Source organism: Euwallacea similis, chromosome 4 (assembly GCF_039881205.1).
Source record: "Euwallacea similis isolate ESF13 chromosome 4, ESF131.1, whole genome shotgun sequence".
Taxonomy (NCBI): Eukaryota; Metazoa; Arthropoda; class Insecta; order Coleoptera; family Curculionidae; genus Euwallacea; species Euwallacea similis.
Genome location: NC_089612.1, coordinates 7,555,381 through 7,575,645, shown reverse-complemented (window position 1 = coordinate 7,575,645; position 20,265 = coordinate 7,555,381). Strand labels below are relative to the sequence as shown.

General features: G+C 34.4%; 1 protein-coding gene across 5 annotated transcripts in view; it reads left to right on the top strand.

Annotated features, from left to right (window-relative positions):
• LOC136408110 (transcription factor Sp9-like) overlaps window positions 1–20,265 on the top strand; it is an 85,299-nt gene that overhangs the window by 59,717 nt on the left and 5,317 nt on the right. The window contains exon 1 of one of the 5 annotated variants that reach the window (XM_066388923.1): window positions 1,857–2,124. The exons of the other annotated variants lie outside the window; for them this stretch is intronic. Coding sequence (XP_066245020.1) covers window positions 1,867–2,124 — 258 coding nt within the window. The 5' untranslated portion in view covers window positions 1,857–1,866. Of the gene's footprint in view, window positions 1–1,856; window positions 2,125–20,265 lie in introns of those variants that run through there. 5 annotated transcript variants of the gene reach the window in all.

The window sequence follows — 20,265 nt, the reverse complement described above, 5'->3', positions numbered from 1 at the left end:
TAAATATGTAAATTTCGTTCGGTTTTTCTAACGATTCAAGTTGAAGTATCCATTAATCGCGACGAAACTCGGAAAATCGAGAGAATTTGGAGGGTCTACAGAACTTTAATGCTAGCCATTCAAATCAGTCCAATACCAATCCGAACATGGACAAGCCACATTGAATTTGTCTGCATAGTTTTGAGTTTGTCCATCGACTTCAGTAATAACAAAATTAAAGACATCTTACGAAAATGACATTGACAGCTGACTTTTTTGACATGTAAAATAAAGTTGACCGCTAATTTACTGAATAAATGAGTGTTATTCTTTAGAAAAATACAAAAAATTTTTTAACTTTCAGTTTCAATTGTAATATAATAGTAGTAATCTATGGGTTTATATGGGAGAATTCAGCTTTTTGACACAGTTTTTCACCAATTTTAGTTTTAACAAAAACAGCATAAGTTTTAAGCCACATGTTAAGCCACTCAGTAACATGCACGGCGGGCATGCGCAATACTTAAAGTGTGTAAAATAGTACCCCCTTTAAAGCAGCAGATGATTTTATTTGACTCCATGAGGTATGAATGTATAGAGTTAATACCGTGAAATCTGACCCTTTGAGCTTAGAAAATCATAATAGCGCTAGCTAAAGTCACGGCATGTTCACTTAGGGCTAAATTACCGAAGTGTCGGTAACTTTAGCAGCAAAGCAACGAGTGAATGACAAGCCTCTATTTGCATGCTTATCGGCGCTTTATACTTCAGCTAAAGTTGACGGAACATCAATAATTTGGCCCTTAATTTGAGACCGTTTTGGGTTGCGAGTCGCGCTCTAATCAGTTTGCATGAGTTAAAATGTATCGATCAGAAATAGAGACGCCATAAGAGATTCAATCTCAAGCTATTACAGCAGCTCCTGAAAATGTTATACAAAAATAATAATAACTTCCAAAGGAAACATGCCGTTAAGCTTCAATTTACGTTGATTCTAAGCCAAAGGACCTTTGTTTAAGTTTTCAAGTCAAGCTGTTGATTTCGAATTTCCGTTGACTAAAATAAATAAATTAATAAAACTCAACTGAGATCGTTTATTTCCAGTAAAGTTAAACAGATTTGATATTTATTCCAATTGAGAGTAACACCAGAAAATTTGATTTATCCACACTTTTTTCTTGCGAGACCTGATAAAATTTATTATTTAAATTTTATTAATCTATATTATGTGTGAATAAACTAAAATTGTGACGACAGCCACAAGTTCTAGGAAAGACCTTAGGTAGGTATAAATAGTCGCTAGAAAAGTAACTCATTTGGATTTCATTATTAAAGAAACCTCAAGAGTGGCTACCTAAATTCGCAAATATGTGCATGTTTTTAACGACCACGTGATTTTAAAATTAAAAAAAAAAGATAAGAATTAATAATTTCACTGTTGACAAAAACCTTATTTTACTGTCGTAAAACATAAAGGTGGCTGAATTTACAATTTATTTGTAGTAAGTATACATAAAATCTGCAATGCTATTAAAATAAGTCAGATATGAAAAGTTGTCCATCAAAAACCCACTAAACATTGAAAATACGACGTAAATCACAGCAAATAACAGTGTTGGGACTGAATTAACAGTACATAACCGCGTTGCTGAAAATAACACCTTCCAACTTACTTTTTAAGTACTTTCTTTAATAAAGAGCTTGTATACAAAATAATAGATGCCGCACCATTTATAGAACGCCGTAATTTGTAACTGGCCATCCACCATGCGCACCACTTATTACAGATAAAAATTCGAGGCGTGGTCGCTTTATAAATGGCAACGCCGCTGATTGGTCCTACAGACAGCTCACGCCCCCTGACTGTTTCGTTCAGAAGGGGAACCGATGATTTTCAACTGTTTCCCTTCCGAGAAATATAGTGAGCTATGTGAACTCCACAATAGAGGTACCGATCATCGCAGTGTGCCGTATAGTGATTTGCGATTGTTTTTTGAGGGCACAATACCGCGCGATTGTGTCTATGATTTATGTTGGCAGCCGTGTCTTCATTATAGTGACGATATGTTGACAGATGTCACGCCTAGTGCTGGGCACTACTTCGGAGCTCAAATACCTGCGATGACGATGAATGTGAAGAATGCTGTAAGTACTTAGTTCTCACACGGGCACTAAAGAGTTTCTGCCCCGATTTTGGAGGATTTTTTTATTTGCCGAGTTTCAACGTTAGAAAAAAGGGGTGATGCAGAAATATTCCCAAGAATTGGTTTCACGTGATAATCTATATTCGTTGTTTTGTCCTCAACAGTCGTGAACCGAGCAATTAAACAGGTATTGATTGATTGATCAAATTTTACTGTTTTTTTTAATTAAAATGACTAAACATGGTCCATTTGATATTTCTTAGTATCACTTAGATCTAAGTGATATAGCGATACTGGAGCATTCAAGATTCTTATTTGCCGTGGCACTTTTGCTGTGATCGAATTGTGAATTCTTTTAGCCAACATATGGGCAATAACTGAATTAATTTGTCGTATAATTTGACAATTATTACATAATTATCATTAGTATAATAATTCTGTGAAGTTACAATTAATGTATTATCGTGGTTTACCAATAACGGTTCCGATTTTTCGATTTTAAACCTTATTCCACCCAATTTCTGATGTGTCTTTCTGCCGTCGCATGGTCACGCACACAGACGATCAACCAATGCTTTACCAAAAGTATTTCCCAATTTTCTTCTAACAATCTCTTTACCGCTTTATTCTCTCCCTATGCCCGCCGCTTTAAAACCATTGCAACCACAGGAAAATAACAGCACGTTAGGTATGCGTTTACGTCATGCGGAGCCCTTTACACTCCTGATGGATAGTCACAGCATGGTACTACCCAAACAAATGCCGCAACGATTGATCCCAAATCGCCTTAAATACCTCTTTGTTACCCTTGATCCTATAAGTGAGCATATTGAGAGCTTGCTCTTTTCATGTCTTATTCTGATGTTTGTGGCATTTGTCTGGTCCGTTTGTGCACTCTTTTGAAATTTCTCTGAATTTTTTTTTTTTTATAAAAATGTTTTCTTTCAAACTTGCTCTAGGAAATTTCCTGGCAAAACAACGATTAAGTCATTTTAATATCTATTTATTTTCCAGATTGCTCATTATTAAATAATTCTATTACAAAGCGAGTTTTCCCAGATCCTCCTTACGAGTTTCAATTCATATAAAAGGCAGAAAATTGGACGCAATTACTTCGTAATTTAAACCATAGAATATTTATAAACGGGAGTTCTCTAAGAAAAACATACGGTACTGACGGCCATAGCTAGTTTGGCTGCCTTTGACTTACTTAAAACGGTAGAGTAATTACAAGGAAATTATTTATAACGATGTTGTCTCTTTGAAAAGTTAATGATGTAATTTTCCTATCAGGGAAATTGCTTCAATAAGTACGCAAATGAAGTTTGTCGTGGGAATGACACGGAATTCTGGTTTCTTATTAGTCTCATTTATGTTTGAGTGAGCGGCTATGAGGAATGGATGTGATGGGAAAGAACAGATATATGCGATTGATATAGAGAAAGCATGTTGAAGAACTGAGCATGGGAAAGAATGAACATGCGAAGGAATCAACTGGAAATGAAGGAAGATACTCAAGTTTATGCTAGATGCACCGTGGAGGAGCAACATAGAATACTGAAAGTGCAGTTAATTAGGGAAGGCATAGAAGACTTTGCTAGATGATCATGTGAGAATGATGACAAACAACTGATTGCTCCGCATTTTATTTGAACGAATACAAAAACGATAGATACAGAATGGTTGAATAAATCGGCATGCAAAGGAATGCCGATTTGCCAGATGAAGATTCGACGGTTATAACGGTGAAAGATACTCGAGTTTATTTGTGAGACACCGCCGCTATACAGGAAGGCGTAGAAGAAGTCTTCTAGGTGATTATGTGAGAATAATGACAAACAACTGGCTGCCCTAGATTTCGCTTGAATGAATACCAAAATGATAGATATAGAATAATTTCAAGAACACATGTATTATCGGTTTTAACCATCATTCTATAGGAATCCTCAATTCGACCCATATTATAGTAAGTTAATTTTGTAGTTCTTTTATTGTCGAACGATTCAAGAATATAAAAAATCTTTGTGACTTACTTTTATTTGTGAATTTTTCATTAATTAAAATAGTGATGTAAAATATGATAGAGTATGTGATAGTGAAAAGTGAAAATAGATACTGTGAAAATTGTGATTTTGCAAACTCCGGAAGTCGCACACGAATTTAATGGTTCTTAATATTGTCATATCTTCGAAATTTATTGCTGCCAATAAAATACCCAAATATTCCAATAAATGATCAGGTTATCGTGAATTATTTAGACCGGTTTGAATTTCAATATCATTATTGTTTCTTCACATCATCGCGTATAGAAATCGCTCTAGTTTTAGTCGCGATATGATTAGACAAGAATACAAAAGTTGAGCTCCATACGAGCACGACACGCCATAAAAATTGCGTAAATCATGACCATATCTGGATTTAGGATGTTTTCTGCATTTCTGAGGCTCTAGATAAAAAGATAGACAACAATTGTTCATAAAATCATATACAATGACTATAGAACCATTGTAAAATAGAGCGTATGCCTGTTTCTCCAATACCAAACTCGATATAAAAAAAAGGGTGATCTGACCTTACTTTGTAGTGTTTAAGTCAGATAAAACATCAGCCCACAACAAACAACGGATTTTAAACATTTGGGAAACACCTGTAGTAAGTACCTTTCGAGACAAGAAAACTCAATACAACCAACTTTTTCAAAAACGACTAGACTAAAGGTAAAAACCACTATTTAACAAAGCAAAGTAGATACTCGACTCGAGGTCAACAAAACCGAAAATTTAGGTAAACTAACACAATAGTCTGTTGTCCTTTTGAGTAAGTAAACAGAATAGTCATAAATCCAAGAATGGGGTATGCTCCCACAATATATGTTTAATTGATTTTCTCTTTTATGCTGCAAGATCTATAAAAATATTAACTTAAATCTTAAAATTGTCACCAAAAACTCAGATACATGGGCGCAATAAAAAAAGTTCCTGTGATATCAAATATACACTTTTAACATTCGGCAATATTATATCGCGTGGGGATGACAGCGATGACAGATATTTGACATTATTGACATATTAAAAATAAGACATCTCTCTTAAGGCAGTCGCAAACGGCTCTGATATTGGTAGGACTAGCGTAAAACTAGTACGAAACTAGTTGGTGAAGTAGTATGATAAAATACTAGTTCTGCTACATCGTGGTTTTAATGGCGGACTGAATAAGATATATTGTTTAAACTATTTTAGATAAAGAAAAACGTTTTTAATTATATATATATAGACATGCCACATGAATTATAAATTGTAGACAAAAAGCCAAGAAGCGGATTAAAATTGCATCACTAATTTGTTTGAGTGGAGGTTTTTCTATTGTCGTTTCAATTTGGTAAGAGGTCACCCCAAAGGTGGAAACAAAATCGATGGCGTATATTTTATTGGTAAAACAATAATTTTCCTTTTTATTTTTAATTCAGTTTCAAGAATTTATGTCTAATTTACTCGTTTTCCCATTTTTAACAGAAAATTTCCATCTTCTTCCATATTACAATTATTTTGTGATTTTTTGTCCACTTCTAAATTCTTGTAAAAAAACTGAATTCGAATTGAAATTAAAATAATTCTTGCAAAATCATATAAATCATTAAGTAAATCTACGGGATGTTTACTTGAAAGCTTACCAACACCTACCTGATTATAAAATATTTAAGAAAAATCCTTAAACACGTCAATAATATTTTTAAGGTGTACGAAAAATGGCATTTAACTCTCCGGAAGCAAAGTTCCAATTCTCAGAAACATACATATGTATACAAATATTAAATGGAGGGTTCAGTTACGGCAAATTAATAGTTTTCTTATACGGCATTTGAAAGATTATTGGTTTTTGGCAGCATTTCCCGACACCCTGTATATGCAATGTTTGATGCTATTGACGAATGAATTACTGGAATTACAGCAAGAATTTTAAGAAGCGACCAAGATATTTAACAAAACTATTCATATGAAAGCAAATGACAGGATTAAGGACGAGTACAACTTTATGCTTCAGTCCACATCCAGATTGAGTATCCCAAAGACTGCGTTCGATGCTATTAGACGACCTCAGATTGGTTCATGTCGAGTCAATCAAACGTAGGCAGAAATTAGTAATTTCAATTGCAAGTATGTTGCACCTACAGGGAAATATTCTAACAACGCCATCTGCCGTGTTGTTTTTGCTGCATTTTGAACAAATCTTTGAACATAAACAGCAGGTATTAGTATGCAAGGCACTAATTCACAAGAGCGCAGAGGTCGGCCTTGTGCACTAAGTGTGTCAATAGCCATGAGTAACAAAAATGAATGAAATAGTCGTAATAAAATTTTAAGAAGATTAAAACCTATTACAACTTTATGCGTCATTACAGTTCAGTGTTTAATTAACTTGAGCAGTCCGAAGACCGGTTACGATTCTATTAAATCTCATCAGTTCAGTTTATCCCCAGTCAATCTCAGTCTTAGGTTAGTCTCGAGTTTATATCTAGTTGATGAAAAGAAATCGGCAATATTAACGGAAGTGTAGCCGCAATAGACTTTAATCATCTCTAACTTTGCCTGTGACTATTTGCATTCATGTTCATTGCTCTTGGCGGTAGGTCGGACCTGTGCGGTAAGTACTGTTGCTTACCCTCCAAGATTTGGACGAGATGCGGCGAAAAGGGCGCGGCAGGTGGCCCTGGCAGGATATTGTCCTGAAAGCGCAACATACTTGCCACTGACATTGTCAATTTCTGTCTATGTTTACCGCACTTCAGCACTCCCTTCGTGCTTGGCCGCTATACTGCGTTGTCGTAGTAATGCGCTTCCATAACATATTCCAGTATCATGCTGCAAAGCACGAGTTTTCCGCACTTGTCAGGTAAATAGCTTTTTTCTTAAGCAGCTTTCAATCTTCATATCAGGTTTGCGTGATGATTCTAAGGCAGATCTAAATATTTCGAATGCCTCTCTATTGGTGTTAAAAGCCCGAACAGCATAATCTATTAAAATGCGTGTCGCCCCAATGTTTCACGTAATTTCAAGCTGACACGTCAATTTTGTATTTCCAGCCGCACAACAAGCCAAAAACAAAACCGTACAAAATAAAATAAATACAACCTGTCATTTTTCTACATAAATAGCTCCGCCCGTTCCTTGTCGGTCGTTTTATTATTAAAAAAATATTAAAATTAGGTTGAGTGTCGAGGGTACAAGATTGTCGTCTTCACATAAATGAAGCCGTTAACGACATTCGCTTAATTTTGTCGTGCCAGACCGAAACTAAAATTAGAAAAACGGGCACGATTTATTTTAATTTATTTGAAAATGCCACGCCCTTTATGGCGAGTTCCGAGGAAATTCCCCTGACGGTTTTGTTTCCTTACTTAATTCCTTACAAATGCCTTCGACAGCGATAATGCTGGTGGAAAATCCCATAAAACGAAATGTGTAGATATCGCATTTCGTTTGTCCTCACTAGCACAGGTTACACATATGCCCCATTCAAATCATGTTGCACATCTGTTCGGCAAAACTTGTTTTTCACTTCACAGTCGGCTCATTCAATCATATTTTTGATCGAGGTTGACAATTTTTATGCTTCAAAATAGCTGCAGCTATGCGGAAACATGTGCTTCTGCTTCATTCACACACCACTTCGGCAGTTACATGCAACAATTGTCGTGTTAAAGCAGACCCCGGCAGTTTCTGTGTAAATATATTTTCATTAAAAAACTTATTATTTAAACAGATTGCCGCTATGTCTGTGGTAATAAATTCTGGAAGATTATTAGAGAGGTAATTACTCTTGCAAAAAACGCACAAGCTCAATTGAGCTTAATTAGCTAAAGTATCGATTAAACTACTACATTATACCATTGACCAAATTCTACTTACATGTTAATTGATCCGCTCAGATTACTAGGAACGTGTTAACTTTCCTGTGTTAAGTATGCAGTTAATCGCATTAATTTTAAATGTTTTTACAGTGACATACACCGATGGTTAAGAATCAAAATGAAGTAATTTTAAATTGGCACTTTAACTATAACAATTTTCTGGTTGTGCAACATATTTTGTAGTGTTAAGACTTTAACACGACAAACGTCTATATTAACAATACTGTGTACACGTGTAGATATTATTTTCTTCATTTGGATCATTCCGTACATACGTATGAATTATATCAAATTTCAGGTACTCCTGTTGTGTGCAATCTATGTGTTTTCATATGCTCGCAAACTGCTGCTGAATATTTAAAAGAGTATTATTATTCAGCAATCCAGTAATTGAAACTGTCACCTGTCGCATGCGCTAAATGTCAAGAGTGAAAGCTAAGATAAATGAAAATTTATTTATTGCGCCTTTATGTCTTTACGCATGTCTTGTTTACAAATGTTGGTTTTGTTCCTCATGTCTTGGACAGATTAATTATTAATTTTTATTTTATTTTCTTTTATAATAATTCCACTTTTACTGTTTTCCAAATAAATTTTGAGCTTTATCAATACCTGCCGGGGAATTGTAAATGCTTCACCACACATCACAATATTCGTGCTTAGAACTTCTCATCAGGAAAATGCTCACTTGACTGGCCCTCCCTGAAGGTTTTAAATATTCCAGTAAATGTGTGGCTCTCATTTATAGTTAAATATTTGTTTAATACAAAAAATGTATTGGGTTTGATGAATAACTGCTGGTATTTCCTTACCTAAATATTGACTGTTAAATTTAAAGAATATATTAATTTGTATTTGTTGCTTCCCACATGGATCATACAGATACACATCGATCATACAAATACTAAGTCATACGATAATGCTCATACAGATTGAAGTCCGTGTAATCGTCATAGTGAGGCTTTTGGGTTTTTTTTATCTCTAACTTTCACGACTTGCCGCTGATCAAAATTTAAATTCTCTATTCAATTTACATACACATTTGTTCGTTGTGATTTTTACATATCTTTTATGCAGGTATCTGTAAGATTAGACGAAGAAAAGTCCCTTTAGTTCTGAATTGCAATGGCTATAGCTATGACCAGAACCTCCTGCCGTGTTTATTAATAAAAGGTTCTGCATTATTTCGGGACAACAATTGATAATAATGTTGATAAAAATATTGTGTTTTTTTTATTACTCTTGCAAAAGATATATTAAAAAAGTGAGTTTACTATAATGTAATTAAAAATAAAAATTAATGTGGTCCTAGAAGGGTCCAGTGGCTCAGAGCAACAAAAGTATGAGCTATTAAAAGTGGAATATCTTTTAAAAAATATCACTTTTTAACATACTTTTGCTATCAACCGAAAAATCTTATAAGATACATCAAGGAAAAAACCAATATGTTCTTAACATTTCAACACGGAGCCACGTCCCGGGACATAGGATCTTTAACCAACAATTAGGGCATATAGGTATATCATTAAACAACCTCTTGTATATGAACGTGGAACTTCATTACAGAAATACACGTAAACGTGAGGAGCTAATAAATATTCAAATTTTTTTAACACTCTTATGACAACGAGAAAACAGGGAAAAAATCCATTTCATCTAGGCCATAAAACATATTAAATTCGATCATTTTTACTTCATCAGAATGCATAAAAAAGGGGACGATCGATAGCTTTTGTGATTTGGATTTGATATAGATATCGACTTTTTTGAGTCGAAAAGAAACTTACTTGCCTTTGGACTCTCTTTTTACGTCGGAACTAGAATTGAACATTTGTTCATGTTTTGACGGTTGGTTTTCACCTTCTTCAAGGTGTGGCCAGTATATACTGGCTACACCACTAAGCCTGAATCACTGAATATAAACAAATAACTCCTGAAGAATAGCTGCAGTCTGTTAGCCATAAGACTCTTGGATACTATCCAAAAAGACTATATGCTATGGCAAATCCCTTTAAATTTAGAATTTGTCAGGGACTTCGGTCTGGTAATGAGGAAAGGTGAAAAATATTTTGCGAATGCTACACACGTAAATGTACAAATGATAAACATTTTCCACATAAAATATTTGGACAAACAGTAGAACTTTCAGTAGAAGAAATACGTATTACTAGTCCAGGAAAAACACTCGTGCCCACAGGATTACGCATCACCAACATCGCTTTGGGTTTAACATGTGGGTTGGAATATCTGGCACGCGAATAACCGGTTCTTTCTTTTATCACCATTTTACTTGAAAGGGGATTTGGACGAAACGATAAATAATAACATATCGGTTAGAGTTTTAGTTGTAACATTCAGGAGATATTATTTACGCTTAAAAAATAATGGCCACTTATTTGAATAATTTTTGTAAAATAATAAAAAATATAACAAAAAACAAAACACTCCGTAAGTTATTGTGTGTGATATATTAATGAATTTCTAACAAAAAGTTGTCTTATTTTCAAATTGACAAAAACTTACCAGGGCCGTATTAAAAAAAGGATGACAGTTATTCGCGATAAAGGAAATGTTATCAAATGAAACCAAGACTGTTACGTTGAAGCTTATAAAGAACTGCAATGGGAAAATGGTTTTAGTTTTCATTTATTTCTTACCATAAAAATGGTAAAAAAATAGAAAATTTCAGTTTTTCGAAATAACTGAGAAACCAAAAATAATTTTCTAGATCTGTTTGCAGCATGAAACTACGCCTGTGAAAGCGTAACTTTTCTGCCATTTATCCAAGTCCGCATCTATTACTGTTTACAAGGTCTCCATGGTGGACATCATGTCTTGGACCCAGTGTATATAAATGTGCTCCTTCATAAAATAATTGATTTAGTTCCTGTTTTTCTGCGAATCCACCATCAATTTAATATTCAGATTAAACTCATCAATCGAAGACACTTTTAGCCGAGGAAATCGTTAGGAATTTAATTATTGCTTATTCCATTAAAGTCCAAAAGCCACAAATAAATATCACTTATTCTCCAAATCTCATTGTAGCCACTGGGCGTGGCCGAATACATCTTCTTTTGTTGTCCCGCTGACTTGGCCGTGTAGCGGTCAAGCCGAAGCGCTATCCTCGTCCATAATAAAAAGCAAAAACTGCCCAGGGCGATAAGAGAGAAAGAGATACAAAAGAAGCAACGGGACCACCGACTACTGTAAACGAAGGTCATTCCGTTAATTACTTCTGAAAGAGTCTGGCTGTGAGAACTTTTGGATCATAATTCAAAACATTAATCAATAAACGATGCCGCGTGATTATTCGGTGGGCTTCTTTTGGATCAAAATTCACAGTGGCGTACAGTTCGTTCAAAACGAAAAAAATACCTGTGAGCACTGGCGAATTTACCAGTTTATCTCTGTGGAAGAGTTTCATGAGTCACCGTAAGTTATCCTCAGTTGCCAGCTATTAATAACTTCGATATTATTAATTTTTATTAGTTTTTATTCCCTCGATGCTACACTAATGGCATATGGCGCTTGGGGGAATATAAGTAAATCAATGCCATCAGACTTCTATTTCCTATGGTCAAGCCGGGGACCCTCTTCGGCTGCATTTGCATGAAAATTAGAAGCGACTCGTTTACCTGACAGAAAATTAGTTAAAAGCCCATAATTGTGTTACTCAGAAATTGGTTTCAAATAGAAAAGTCTTCCCGGAAGGGCTGCCCGGTTAAAAAAATCATCGATGGTCAGAAGATAGCCCTCAGGAGTATAATATGTAAATGTGGATGTCTTAAAAACAATTTATTTCGAAGTATTAAATTAATTGTTGCCAAGAACCAAATAACCGCTTTTTATGTCTGTGTCATAGAGTTACCCGCATTATTTGCAATCATGTTGTCTCAGATGGATCAAAACAACGATATATTACGTAAACCTATTGCAAATTACTCATAGTTAAATTATTGGATGATCGAGCATGCGATGCATGAATTATAAATAAAACTGGTTTCTAATCCCTAAAATGGTAACCATTCTGAAAATGAGTTTTACGCTTCTGTAATTAAAAATATACTACTGCTGTCTTACTATAATCGATCATCATCATCGATAGAGCGATGACAATGATCGATAGGCGCAAAAATTCACAAAAAAGGCCCCGAACGTAAAGAAAATAAAAATGCAACGTAAATAAAATTAAATAATTTTACTCAGTTATAATTTTTTAGATGGGCCACCCTGTATAGCGAATAGATATACTTTGCTTTTCTTGTCTTCAATTACATCTCTGACATTACAACCCTGTACCTACATACAAATACGTTCTAAGCAAAAAGATTATGATAAATAGCAAGTGGTTGGTGTTATTCACAACTACTATAAAACCACTGACCAGTTCTCAGCAGGTCATTAATAATTTCGGAATGTCGGCAAAATAAAGGAGAGCTTATAAAGAATAATAAGTGGGTATTAATTGTTTCTGAATTGCCGCCAAGAATTAATTCGAATTTTTACGCCGAATTAAGCAAACTATTAATGAACTATAACAGATGTGGGTTTTACTCGCTAATATACGATTAATCGCAGTTTCTTCACAGGAATCAGGGTTACTTCGTTGTTCCCGGTAGTAAATTAATTTGCACAATTTTTGGCACTTTTGACAATTTTCCAACCACATTTGAAGCAAAGCTGGAGTGTTCTAGGTATTAATTATCAATTGCAAAATAAATGAAAACAGTCCTGCTCCGAAGTTCACGCCCGCATGAAAAGTGAATAAGAACATGCCTGCTGAAAAGTTGATAAATAAGTATAGGTAATAATTAGTACAGCGGAGCATATGGTGTTCTCGAAGGCTGCTGGTGATAGCAAATTAATAATCCATACACAGGAACAGCCTGCATTTCTTACTTCTTAGGACCACCTGCCGCAAGTACCGCCGCCATTTTATCAAGAAAAAATGTCTAATTGCTCAATAAACTATTAATTATCATTCGACCCCAATTTGCGCTTCTCTAATTTCCGAGTGCTTCAAGCTACGGGCTTTGAAGTTAATTATTCCTGTATCCTTCATTAACAAGGCAAGTGATGCAGTATGTTAGCAGCTACCAGTCTTTGCGCAGTTGGCACTCTTCAGCTCTAAATCGAGAAATAAGCTAACAGTCTTTAATGAGATTCCGTTGTAAAGGAGCCAAACCCCCTGGCTAAATAACAAATCTATATGCATGAAGAGCCTCAAGGTGCTCGTTCCAAGGCGGACGCAGTCCAAAGTAAATGACCGCTTGGAGCCCTCAAGCCGGCATTTTGGAAAATTCGATAGGACAAGTTTGGAAATGGGTTTTGAGAAAGAGACTATTTCCTTGTGCATTTTTCATTAAGTGGCTAGTATTGAACACAGAAGGCTTAATGCAGCGGACCCAGATTTCACCGTGACAAACGGGGAAACTTTGTATTGAGATAATTAGTGCAAACATAATGTGTTATTATTCCTTTCTATTTAATGTCAACCTGGATTAAATTCGCCAACAGAAACCGTTATAAGAGATCTACCGAGGTAGGTGTCCTGTATGTCGAAAATGGCGCAATTTCGAATATTCGTATGATTATATAATTTTTTTTCTCTTATTTTGACTCAAGAAATGCCCCATTACATTTGTGCAGTGTGTTTATGCAACACCCTGTATAGGATGTCTCAGATCAAAGTAACAAATATTTAAATCGTATTTTCTTTTACTTTTCAAGTCTTTCGTTCACACGTTAAAGCTTAAACTTAGGCAATATACAGAATGTTAATTAAATATGTGGCCAAACCTGTGAGTGTTATCCCTTATTCATTCTTAAGACAAAACATAAGTTATAAGTTTTACTTGGTTTTACTTGGCAACTCTTCTTTCTCTTTAATTTATTAATATAGGGCTATGTATACAGGGTGTTTCCTAACTACCCGTAGAAAATTTAAGGGCGTAGTCCTGGATGTATTTCAAGTAGAAAATGTCTAGTAAACAAATGTCCGCAAATGTTTCGTTTACAAAATACAGGGTGTTGAAATATGATTAAAAAAAGTTTTCCTTGAATATTTCCGATATGGCTCAAATTGGATTTTTGAAATTTTAGCCTGCGAATGTGTAGTAAAAAGCCCTATATTTACATGTAATCAGATTTTTTTCCATGCAACAGTGGCGTCCGCTTGGGATATTTTTGTTATACTATTTACACGCAAATGTACGACACTGCATTTGCCGTTAGTTAAGTTCGATTTTTATGTTCTTTGTTCCAAACAGAATCGAAAAAATTGCAGGAACGCTTTATAAATAATCGATCGGTGCAAGGTTTATTCATTTCAAAATCAAGAAAAAAAACTTAATTGAATATTATAAGAACTGTTGAAAATGACTACCATTACTTATAATACATCTGTCTTAAGTAAACCTTGCACTAATTATGAACTTGCTGCCACTTTAAACGTCAGTAAAAAATAACGATTATATAATTTTTTATATCAATAAAAATCCAATTTGAGCCATATTGGACATATTTAAGGAAAACGTTTTTTTTTTTGGTATATTTCAACACCCTGTATTTAGAAAATGAAGCATTTGCGAATATTTCTTTATTAGACGTTTCCCACTTGAAATGCATCCAGGATTACGCCCTTAAATGTTCTACATGTAATTAGAAAACTCCCTGTACATGTGTTAAAATAAGTTTATTATTTTTGCACACGCTCCAGCACTCTTAGGCACAACGCAGGGAAAATATAGGAATTAACAATAATTAGCTCCCAAATTTTTTTAGAGTTTAATGTCGTACACAAACCAAAAAAAGCCATGGACACAAAAACTTTTCTCGACAGTACTTAAATGGAACTTCAATGTCATTGATTAAATACTTAATCGAGGTTAAATTTAATTTTCTGTCACAAAAATATCAGTAGATTGTGCTACGTTTAACTTGAGATATGGAGAATGTTAAATTAGGGCTAATTTATTACAAAAAGATAAACAAAATAGGCAACATAATGTGGAAACTATGGAAGTATGGAAAATGCAATCTTATTGTCATACAATTATTCTCTCATACAAACCTCGTCAATTATAAGGAATTTGAAAAAAAACGGAAAAGGAATATGATAAAATGTATGTACCACCTTCGCATTTATATCGGATAAATTGTTCCTGACGCCGGTAATAATATGATTTTTATTGTAATGAAATATCTGATTATTATCAGTATTTTTAAGGTAATATACCCAGTTGAATCGTTTTTCAACGTGAACTTTAACCTAAAAATCAATTGTATAGAGGAAGACTTTGTGACTTGTGATCAGCGATTCATTCGAATATTGAATTAATAGTGCAAGTGGCATGAATGATCTCATTTTCACACATTCTGACTGGCAAAAGATCTCCAAAATATACATTTCCGAGGACGCTTAATCCAGTGGTGTACACATATTTTTTTGTTAAAAAAAATCTAAAATTTTGTTCGTAAAAATAATGCAGTAGACGTGGGTTTATAGCAAATATACGATAATTTGCTCTAAAATATTGCTCTAAAAATAGTTCTTCCCAAATACAAAGGTTATTGGGATGTCCCGCTTTTAAATGGGCCACCCTGTATATGATAATAGTTTATGAACAGCTAGATGAGGTGAAGATAAAAATCTCAGAAATTCCTTTGGAAAATGATCTTAAATCCGAATGGATGAGGGGGCACATCGCAGAATGATGGGAGACCACAATCAATAGACGCATTTTGATGCTATACCGAGTCGTGGCTAGGTCGGGGACCTATTGGTAGGCAGGAAACATCAATTGGATACTTTTCAGGATAGGGATCCCGCGTTTAATATTAATTATTTATTTAAATATATCTATTTGGCAATCCGAAGAAGGTGAATTTATTAGTTTGTCAGTTCTTACTGCTTCTTTGTATGAACTGGAATTATAGCTAATCTCGTAAATTCGAAAATAGATGGGAATGGGAAAATGTGGAATATGAAAGACACACAATACTTTAAAGTTAATAACAATGGTAAAGTGAAAAATTAATGTATTATTAAATATTCGTTCACTAGGTGCGTTAACTACTTAATTATTGCCCCTTCTTAATTTAAATCACTTTAAACGAGAATGTTAGTCCATGAGCCTGTATTCCATATTTCCTTTCCTCTCTCGTTTTACATAGATATATTTTAACGATATTTCTTCAGCAATTATATACACACATTCTTTGCATTTTTAATACCCTGGATCCGGGCATTTTTCATAAAACATGATTGACAGTTAACATTCACTATTATGCAGGTGTTTAATATCAAATCTTTGCATGCTAATACTTACCACGCAGCATTTATGCAAATGCAGAATTTCTTGGGGGCATTTCAATTATTTTTAACTAAACTTATTAGTCTAGAAGGTGACTTCATGAAGCCTTTCTCAAAAGGTGGTATCTTGTAGTAGAATAAAGATATATTTTGCAGAATGTAGAATGTAGTAAAATTTAAGTTGGAAAACAGTCCAGTTTGCCCACATTATATTTGCATGCAAATTTAAGCGTTTTACTTTTTTCCTCATTATCAAGCGATCTTATTCGTTCCTACTGGTAATATTCATACGTAACAAATAAGAATGTTTTAATGAATTAGATGGGAAGAGCTTATTAAAATTAAGCTTCGTAGATGCTCCACTGCTTCTTCACGGTCATTAATTTTCTGACTTTCATTGTCACAAACTATTGAACAAATTTGAAGACTTGTGTAGCGATATAGACGTTAATTTTGAACAATTTTTTTTAATAACGTTTTGTGAAACTTGCCTCATAACGGAACTTCGCTTTACAAAAAAAACAGTTTTTTTTTTGGAAATTTCCATAAAATTCTGAGACTTCAAAACTGAAATCCTTAAGAAGTAAGGAGACGAAAAGTTTATTGCAAATTCCTCTTATATGGGCTAGTCAAATGTAAACGGGCGGAAGCGCCCTCCACTGGTAATATCTTTATCAATTTAAGCCTCTGAACCAAAGGTTAACTTAACCACATCGCATATAGAAAAATTGGATCTGAGAAAACCACAAATAGAGCGCCATATGTGTATAAAATTGAACTGTTTACGCCCCCACCAGCTGACATCCTTGTTAACTGCGGGGGGCAAAAGGGGCTGTTTGGTCTGCCAATCAATTCGTCATTATCGTTTGGTACGTTGGAAGATCCGTCATTATTAAAAAGTCATTTTCGGCTGCCCTATTGGCTCTGACCGGTTGTTTCTGTTTGATTTAGGATTGATAATAATGTTTCAATGATGACCTAAATTTTCTGACATGTATTTACTTTTCTGTGCTCCATTCCAAACGTGACGGCTTCATTAAAAGGGTTTTTGTCGGGCACCCCGGGGTAGTGAAAGCGCGCAAATTGAAGCTCGTGAAACTGCTCGTTATCCACAAATCTGAAACACTATCTTTTTATTAAAGGCTTTATCTAATTAACGTATCATATAAATTCAGGGCCACTCGACACTAACTGCAATATTATACTGCTGCTGGCCGAGGTCCTGCAAATGGTAACAGTAGTCAACTATTAAGAGCAGATAATGTAACACTAGTCGCCTAGAGCCTTCTAAATCTAGATCTGAAATTGCATTATGGAGAACACTTTTATTAAACCCGATTATTAGAGTGTACCCTTGCAGGACGGTTTCGTAACATACTGACAAGAATACGTGACAAATGAATAAAAATTGTAATTTTTCAAGCTCAAACAAACACTCAGAAATAATTTACGATGTTCACGCTGTGGCTGACAGTTCTGAAATATGAGCTTCCGCACAATATTTTTAATCTGCAGTGGCACAGGTACAAGAGTTGTCACATCGGATCAAAGGATTATGTCCGAAAATCCGTGTTCAGCTCTCGACGTGGACAGTTGACAATGGTGTAATCGGCTTAAAGTGACGTTGTTTGTCCAGGGTCTTTTGATAGAAGCATTCTATGAACCTCTAACAATATGTTTTACAACGCGTTTATTTGGTTAACAAAAAGAGAGACAGAGAGAGAGAGAGCGAAAGGAGAGAGAAAGAGTTAGAGTTTAGTACGGTTTTCATTTTTCTGTTTCAACAATTTTTTTTTCAAAAGATATATAGCTGAATCATTATCGCTTGCTCTTATTTTTAATTATTCGAATGATTAAAAAAATCCTAACTGGCTGAGAACAAAAGTTTTGAATCAAGCAGCGGAAAGAACAAGCCACGAACAGGAATTTATGTTCAAAAATTGCAGGAAAAATCATTATGCCAATGCGCTTTGGCCCAATAATAATCTTGTTTCCCTGTTAGTAGAAACTTTCTTTTTCAACAAACAGAATTAACCACATGAAAGTTCAATAAGACGCACATAAGACACAAAATATACTGAATGTCCCAAAAACAGATTTTCGAGGGTAAAAAAATAGAGTGATTTAGCTGAACTGTAGAAAAATTTTTCATTTTATGCGCCACTGATCTGGATTTGAGCCGCTGTACGGTTCACGTTCAATTTGGCAATCGCAGGTGCACCATAATTCTTAGCGTGGCTCAGAGATCTTCGATACGACGCACAAATGACTCGCAACTGTTTGAACAATTGGATTGTTTTCAGGCATCATGGCGTCCCAGAGCCACCTTTATTGAAAATGCCAAAACGATTCAAAGCTTAGAAACGATACACAAAACAGCATTTACTAGTGAAATATAGTAGCAGAAAAAGTATTTAGACACTGCTTTAGTCGGAGAATAAAGAGTTTGAAAACCTAAGGTATTAATTGCACTTAACAATATATTTATAAAAAAAATCTCATAGGCAGGCCTTTTAAACAATATGATTTATTGGCAATAAAAAACTTATTAAAACCAATAAACACATTATATTCAAAAAGGTATGAAATACAATGGGAAAAAAGTATTTAAACACACACGAATGTCGCTGTTCAATAATTTCCTAGTTGTAAAAAACAAAAGAACATGTAGCAACAGATTTGCCAAGATCATTTAGAATCAGTTGCTTCCTCGTTAAAACAAGAGAAACTTCAAATTTTATATAATGGCTCCAAAAACTAGGGACAATTGAAAAAAAGTTTAATTATTAAATTTTATAAAGAAGATAAATCCTCAAGAGAAATAGGAACACTGAATGGTAAACACCAGTTTTCAGTGGCATATGTATATTATAAACGAATTTAAAGTTTTAAATACAGCCCAAAATAAAAAACGAACTGGTAGACCCTCTAAATTTGACGACAGGAATGAACGCTTTATTGTCAGAACTATTAAGAGGAATCCATTTGAAAGTTTAACAAACTTCGCCAGAGATTTGGAAACTGCAACAGTGAAGTCTTAATACCAAAAAGGGTGAGAAACAAATTGAAAAAAAAAAGGTTCAGAGGCTCGTATTGCACGTCGTAAATCGTTAATTCATAAACTGAAGAGAAAAAAGCGAGTAGATTTTACAAATGCTCATAAATACAAATTAACTGAATATTGGGAAACCATTATATATATATATATATATATGTGGTGCACGTAACATTCCTTACAACATTCGCGATCATCAACATCTTTTAACCACACAAGGACATATATATAATCTTCATTTCATCGAAATAGGCTATCGACCATATTGGTCTTTCTGCCCTTGAAACCATTATATTTTTTAACGAAAGCAAATTTAGCGTTTGGATATGGGATGGATGAAAATTAGTTCGGAGAAAAAAGATATGAGTCTCAATAAGGAAAATCTTTAGCTCACAGTTAAACACGGAGGAGGTAATGTGATGATATGGAGATGTATGGCGACAAATGGTGAAGGAAATCTTGTATTCATAGATGATATTATGAACCAATACTCTTATTTAGACATTTTAATGAGTAATTTGCGTTGAAACGACATTAAATTGTCTCTACAGGATCGTTACTATTTTCAGCAAGATAACGATTCTAAACATAAATAGTGTTTAGTAAAGGAATGGCTTCTTTACAATACTCTCTATGTATTGGAAACACCCCCGCAGTCACTTGATGTGAATGTAATTGAACATTTGTGGGAAGAATTGGACAAAAAAATTCGAAAAAAGATGATACGCAATCGTACCTATTTGAAAAGGGAATTCATGGATGCATGGATGAGCATTTTCCCAGAAATAACTAAAAATTTAGTTCGTTTTATGCCTAGACGGTTAGAAGCAATTATAAAAAGTCAAGGATAACTGACAAAATA